Source organism: Arachis ipaensis, chromosome B04 (assembly GCF_000816755.2).
Source record: "Arachis ipaensis cultivar K30076 chromosome B04, Araip1.1, whole genome shotgun sequence".
NCBI classification, from domain to species: Eukaryota; Viridiplantae; Streptophyta; class Magnoliopsida; order Fabales; family Fabaceae; genus Arachis; species Arachis ipaensis.
In genome coordinates, this window is record NC_029788.2 from 10,002,265 (window position 1) to 10,009,180 (window position 6,916).

At 35.6% G+C, this 6,916-nt stretch overlaps 1 protein-coding gene across 1 annotated transcript; it reads left to right on the forward strand.

Annotated features, from left to right (window-relative positions):
• On the forward strand, positions 362 to 4,206 carry LOC107638834 (U3 snoRNP-associated protein-like EMB2271). Its single transcript, XM_016342232.2, has 7 exons — positions 362 to 891; positions 1,021 to 1,372; positions 1,659 to 1,883; positions 2,136 to 2,355; positions 2,572 to 2,750; positions 2,986 to 3,051; positions 3,694 to 4,206. The coding sequence occupies exons 1-7, from the start codon at positions 479 to 481 to the stop codon at positions 3,769 to 3,771; spliced, it is 1,533 nt and encodes a 510-aa protein (XP_016197718.1). The 5' UTR covers positions 362 to 478; the 3' UTR covers positions 3,772 to 4,206.

Consider the following 6,916-nt stretch of genomic DNA (forward strand, 5'->3'; position numbering starts at 1 on the left):
TTTATATATTTGATCTGAATTTTTTTTAAATATTTGGATATCTATTTAAATTAAATATAAAAATTAGAGCAAACTTAGATCTCTATACTTTATTTTTATTTTTTTTTTAAATTATCATTTACAAAAATATCACCAAACTTAAAATCATTAAATTATAAAGATAAAAAAATTTTTTATCTAATAATAGTTACAAAAAATATCGCATCAAAATATAATCCCTAATTTTTTTTAAGAATATATCTTCTTGATTATTTTTATCACTTTTGCAATAAGTCACCAAAAAAATATATTTTAAAATTATTTTTGTTAGTTAACCACAATAGAAAAGGGAAAAAAAAACGTACTGACGGGCGCTGTATGAAAGAAAGAACCGCTAAAACCACACTACTTTTTTGTTTTCCTCCTTAAACCCTAAAAAGCAGCTACCTTCTCTCTCTCTCTCTTCGCATTCATTCATTCATTCATTTCATCAAACACTATGCCTGCAAACAAGAAGAACCGTAACAAACACAAAGCTGCTTCTCACGACCCTTTCTTCGCCAACGATTCACGTAAGCGCCGCAAGCCCAACCGCGACGATGCCGATGTCAATGCCGCCGATGAGATTGACAGCGACTTCGACGACGATGACTTCTTCGCCGGGGAACACGGGGAAGACCTATCCGAGCAGCAGCAGGAGGAAGAAGAAGAAACCGGAGCTGAAGCTCGGAAGAGAATTGCCCAGGACTTCTTGAGAAAGTATCGCGATGCAGCAAAGAAGAAGGAAGATGAAGATGAGAGTGAAGGTGCTGATGAAGACGAAGAAGGGTTCAGAGATTCTCTCGTTGCTGAGAAACTCATCAAGGACCAGCAAGAGGAGAGTGGCAGAGTCAGAAGAGCCATTGCTTCAAGGTTAGAAATTACGATCCTAATGTTTCACTTTCAAGCTTTTATTTTAGTTTACTAGTTTTAGATTAGGTTAAATGTGTTATGTGTTTGCGATCTTCATGAAATTGTAACATAGGGGAATTTCGTTTTTAGGGTGCAAGTGCCGGAGACTAGTGGTACTGACGGTGGGTTTAGGGTGCTGGTGAAGCACCGGCATTCTGTGACTGCGGTGGCCCTGTCTGAGGATGATACGAAAGGATTTTCAGCTTCAAAGGATGGGAGTATTATGCAGTGGGATGTGAGTACTGGGAAATTTGAGAAGTATAGGTGGCCGAGTGATCCGGTGCTGAAGAGTCATGGATTGAAGGATCCGCAGAGTAAAGCTAAGAAGCAGAGTAAACATGTGTTGGCATTGGCCGCAAGTTCGGATGCTCGGTATTTAGCAACTGGAGGTCTTGACAGGCATGTTCATATATGGGATACTCGTACCAGAGAGCATGTTCAGGTAGCTATTCATTCTTCAATAATCTGCAATTTGTGATAACTATATTGATTTGAAATTTAGCAAGGTCACAGTGTTCATTTTCTTTTTTTGCAATTTGTTTGTTATCTGCACTATTAAGTTATCAAATAATGGAAAACCAAGGGAAATGTAGACCATGTTTCTCCTATTGCGGCATAGTAATTTAGTCAAAGCACAGGCTTCTTCTATGACTGAAGTTATAGGATCTTGGACATTTTTGTTGGGACTTGCAAAGAATGGTTCTTACTCTCCTCTATTGTTTTTACAGGCATTTCCTGGTCACCGAGGCCCTGTTTCTTGTTTGGCTTTTAGACAAGGAACTTCAGAGCTTTTCTCTGGTTCATTTGACCGAACGATTAAGATATGGAATGTCGAAGACAGAACTTACATGAATACTCTATTTGGCCACCAGAGTGAAGTGATAAGCATTGATTGCTTGCGCAAGGAAAGGGTATTAACCGCTGGGCGCGATCATACCATGCAGATGTTCAAGGTACTATGTTTCTCCCCTAAAGTGAAATTTAGAGTATTTGGCTATTAAACAACTCGTATGTTAGATACTGCTTGATTTCTACTTTTCTTTTTAATGCTATTTTACTTTTATCTCTTTTGTCTATGAAAATTTCTAGTGATAAAATGAAAATTTTTGAGCTACAGACTTCAATTTACTTTTTATGTTTTCTTTCCTTTTCCCCTCATATGGGAGTATAATTTTGTATTGTCTTTTTCTTGATGTGTATTCTAGGTTCATGAAGAGTCCCGTCTTATATTTCGCGCACCTGCATCTTCGTTAGAATGTTGTTGTTTTATTAATGATGGTGAATTTTTATCTGGTTCGGATGACGGAAGCATTGAGTTTTGGAGAGCAGTGAAAAAGAAGCCTACCTACATTGTGAAGAATGCTCATGCTTTACCAACAGAAAGCACAAAATCTGAACAAATCGATGGTGGAAGAATGCCCAGCGGTAACTTAGGCAAAACCCTTAATATTCTTTCCATACAATATGCCTTGTTCAATCAAAGATCTCCTAAAATATGAATGGTTAATTACAAAGTGCATTATTTGTTGCTTTTCTTCCTAGCTGCAAGTTCTGCAATCTCAATGCATGAATTGTGATGCTTAGTTAAACTTACCTAGTTACCTTACAATCCTAAAGTGATACTATTATCTTTGTCTACAGAAAATGGTCATCACCATCCCGAGACTCAGCATCCTTCATCAGTATTTTCGTGGGTCAGTGCGGTGACTGTTTGTAGAAATAGTGACCTTGCTGCCTCTGGTGCTGGTAACGGTTCTGTTCGATTATGGGCAATAGAAAGTGAGACTAATAATATCAAATTTTGTCACAATGTGCCATTGGTAAGTAAAAGGAAATGCCACAAAAAACAATTGCCTTTTTCCTTGTGAAATTTTGTTCATAAAATTTGTAGTTCTATATGCTAAATCAAGTATTGTGCAATTAAAAGCAATTTCCAAAATGTTGAACCTCCTACCCATTATTAGATTTGCATTTGTGCAAATGTTGAGTTTGATTTTGCAGTTGAAAAGCCCACCATGACTCAATATTTTGGCCCTTAAACCATTTTGCATACAGGTTGGGTTTGTGAATTCCTTGACTATTGCAAAATCAGCAAAGTTTCTGATTGCTGGAGTTGGACAGGTAACACTTTGCTCCATCTGTTTATATTCTGCATGATATCATTCTCTTTCTTTTGATACACAGTTTAGCTCAATGTTCAACTGGCTCACTACTTATTTGAGCCTTGCTCGGTTCTACTTTGACTTTATTAGCCTTAGGAATAATGGGAAGTTTTATTGTGCACTTACCATCTATGCCATTTGCGTTCTCTTTCTCTCCTTTTTGGCCTAAACTTTAGCTTTTCTCATTCTTGTATGAATATAACTAAAAGTGAGTATAACCGTGGTAGTAAATGAACTTTCTCCTGCTGCATGCAACTCGGTCTAAGAATACTTTGTTTTATATAAGATATAACTATTAACAATGGATTTATGGCTATTCACGTCTGACGAAGCATGGCGTATAAATGATATTTCCTCGGAAATGAAAATTTTCAGGACTTTAAAACGGGAGGCTGTGTGAATTGAGAATCGTCACATTTATTTACTAGTAACTTGTCTATCTAGGTGTTCCCCCACTATCATTTTAAGTAAGTAGCATACGACTAATTAGATTAAAAAAAAAACGATATATATTGATCCCTTTCACTAGCCATTGTTGCTGTACAGAAATTTAGAATTATCGGTTTATCCCCTAACATAAGATGTCTTTGTTTACTTACAGGAACCTCGTCTAGGCAGGTGGGGACGAATCCCTGAAGCTCGAAATGGAGTTTCAATTCTACCTCTTAAGATATCATAAGAGCAACCTCAATTTTGACTAAATACTAAATGCAACATTTTGAGTTGATAGGTGTCGCAGATCCCAGTTATATGTATTCCATTACATTTAATTTTTGGCCCCCTTCTTAATAGCTATCTCAGTAGTGTTCTGTTACATCTTTTTGAGTTCCTGAATTTTGATTTATGCGTTGACAAGGCCACGAAGAATTGATAAGGGAAAACCGTGCCATTCAGTTGTCTTTGCTCCCATAATCACATGAAGACGGTGTGATTATCGATGCAGGAAAGGCTCTTGTTGAAACAATTTTGTAGTTATGTATTTGTTGGAAGGGCCAAAGTATGAAAAATGGTTAAGGATCTATAGATGATTGAGATTAATTTATCACCTTTTAGAGTAATGTGATTTTTACACATTTTCTTTGCTTTTTATATATAAGATCACTTTTTCGCTTGATAAGTCATTTGTTATAATTTTCAGATGCGTGATTATGTAATGTGTCTTTATACACTAAGTTGGTGAGATGAGATTAGATGAGATGTGAAATTTATCTCACGAAAATTTATCATCATTCAATGGTTGTTTGACAGATGTGTATTAACACAATTGTTACAATCTGTCCTCTTCACACATAGTAAAGCAACCGATACTTACAACGACTAGCACCTGAGATTCGACAAAAGCTTAGTTGAGGACCTTATGCGTAAATAATTTGTACTAAATACATGTCTGATTGTCTGAATGTTAAATGGAATCAACAAAAATCAATTCTGCAATTTATAGATTGCTCATCTTAGTCAAACCAAAATTTACTATTGAGTTCAAAATCGATTATACTATTAAGTCATTTTCCGTTCTGCTTAATAATTGTGATTGTTTAACATTTTACGGGGAAGCAAAAACCTACCAAATACTCACTAAACAAACGGAAGATACCCCGAACTTGAATGATCAAACATTCAAAGCAGTTTAATATCGTACTCGTTTGGAGGGGATGCTTGAATAGAATGAAAACAAGACGAAGGGAATTATGATTATGGGGGAACTCCAGCTATTCGAAGGGAATCACCGGTATGATTTCGGTGTCTTATTTGTTATTTCTAACGGAATTCATATAATAATTCGGCAGAGTGAAAGTAAATAAATAGTTACAGGTGATTGTGTTTTTGAAATTAATTTTCATGCTCTGTAAGTAGGGATGGCAATCTATACCTTACCCGCGGGTACCTAATCCGTTTGAGTAGGATTGTCTATCCGACCCGTTGCGGGTAAGATCGGGTGCGGTGCGGGTTTATCTGCGGGTAGGATAGGGTACGAGTTCAAAATATATCCTACCCTACTCTACTCGCATCCCTAATATATTATATAATATATATGTAGTAAAGAAAGTGAATGTTGAACTTACCATCTTCCTCTTATAAAAACTTGAAATAACCACTAAGTTAGCTGATGATCATATTATTTGTAATTTTATGGGTTTTTTACTTAAATAAAATGTATGGGAGTCAAAATTACCTGATTCCCCTGAAACAAATTCTGCAACGTAAATCCCCTCTTGGTATTATTATATAAATCGTCCTAGGCTGCATAGGGTTACATAAAACGTGAATCATCTTAGCCTGGGACGATTTATGCATGAACATGTTAGGCAAATCAAACGTAAATCGTGGCAGGGTCTCCAGGGTTAGAAGAAGAGCATAAATCGTCCCAGGGTGGTAGGTTTTACGTGTTAATGGGCTAACTCTCACTGGGCTGCCACGATTTATGCATTATTGGGACCCTATTGAGCCTGGCACAATTTATGTTTGTTTTCGTAACACTAACTGGAGACCCTGCCACGATTTACGTTTGATTTGCCTAACATATTCATGCATAAATCGTCTCAGGCTAAAATGATTCACGTTTTATGTAACCCTATGCAGCCTAGGACGATTTATATAATAATATCAAGAGGGGATTTACATTGCAGAATTCGTTTCAGGGGAATCAGGTAATTTTGACTCCCATACATTTTATTTAAGTAAAAAACCCTAATTTTATGTTAAATTTCTTTAAGATTTTATTGTTTTTAATTTTAATTTGAACTTAATTTTTTATTTTCTATTTTATTAATATGTACAAAATTTTAAATGGTTAAATCTTATATTTATTTAAATTTTTTTTATTTTTCTATGGGTAGAATCAAGTAAGATAAAGTTTAGAATTTCACAAGTACGAATAAGGTTAGGACTGAGAAATTCTCAACCTGTGGGTAAGATAGGATAGAATTCGCGGGTAAGATAGGATAGAATCTAAACCCTACCCTACCCATTCGCGGGTAAGATAGGATAGAGTCTAAACCCTACCCTACCCATTACCAACCCTATCTGTAAGTGTAAAAAAATTTCACACAAACAAATAATTGTGTTTCCACATCAATTAAAATAATTAATTTTCAAACTTACTTAAAAAAATTATTTGGATGACCGAATAAAATTTTACATTAATCATGCATCAAAAATTAAAACTATTTTCAGCATTACGTGGAATGTACAATAACAATTTTCACTATAAACATGTAAGAATCAAGGTTTTACAACGGCCCCACTTTTTCAACCCGACTGAGGGGTAAGAGTTGAAAAACGGTATTATTATATAAATCGTCCTAGGCTGCATAGGGTTATATAAAACGTGAATCATCTTAGCCTAGGACGATTTATGCATGAACATGTTAAGCAAATCAATTGTAAATCGTGGCAGGGTCTCCAGGGTTAGAAGAAGAGCATAAATCGTCCCAGGGTGGTAGGTTTTACGTGTTAATGGGCTAACTCTCACTGGGCTGCCACGATTTATGCATTATTGGGACCCTATTGAGCCTGGCACAATTTATGTTTGTTTTCGTAACACTAACTGGAGACCCTGCCACGATTTACGTTTGATTTGCCTAACATATTCATGCATAAATCGTCTCAGGCTAAAATGATTCACGTTTTATGTAACCCTATGCAGCCTAGGACGATTTATATAATAATATCAAGAGGGGATTTACATTGCAGAATTCGTTTCAGGGGAATCAGGTAATTTTGACTCCCATACATTTTATTTAAGTAAAAAACCCTAATTTTATGTTAAATTTCTTTAAGATTTTATTGTTTTTAATTTTAATTTGAACTTAATTTTTTATTTT

Excerpts from the sequence above, each read along its gene's own strand:
- LOC107638834 (XM_016342232.2), top strand. The coding sequence starts at position 479 with ATGCCTGCAAACAAGAAGAACCGTAACAAACACAAAGCTGCTTCTCAC. Across the intron at positions 2,751-2,985 it reads TTTGTCACAATGTGCCATTG|GTTGGGTTTGTGAATTCCTT; the intron begins GTAAGTAAAAGG and ends TTTTGCATACAG. Across the intron at positions 3,052-3,693 it reads TGATTGCTGGAGTTGGACAG|GAACCTCGTCTAGGCAGGTG; the intron begins GTAACACTTTGC and ends GTTTACTTACAG.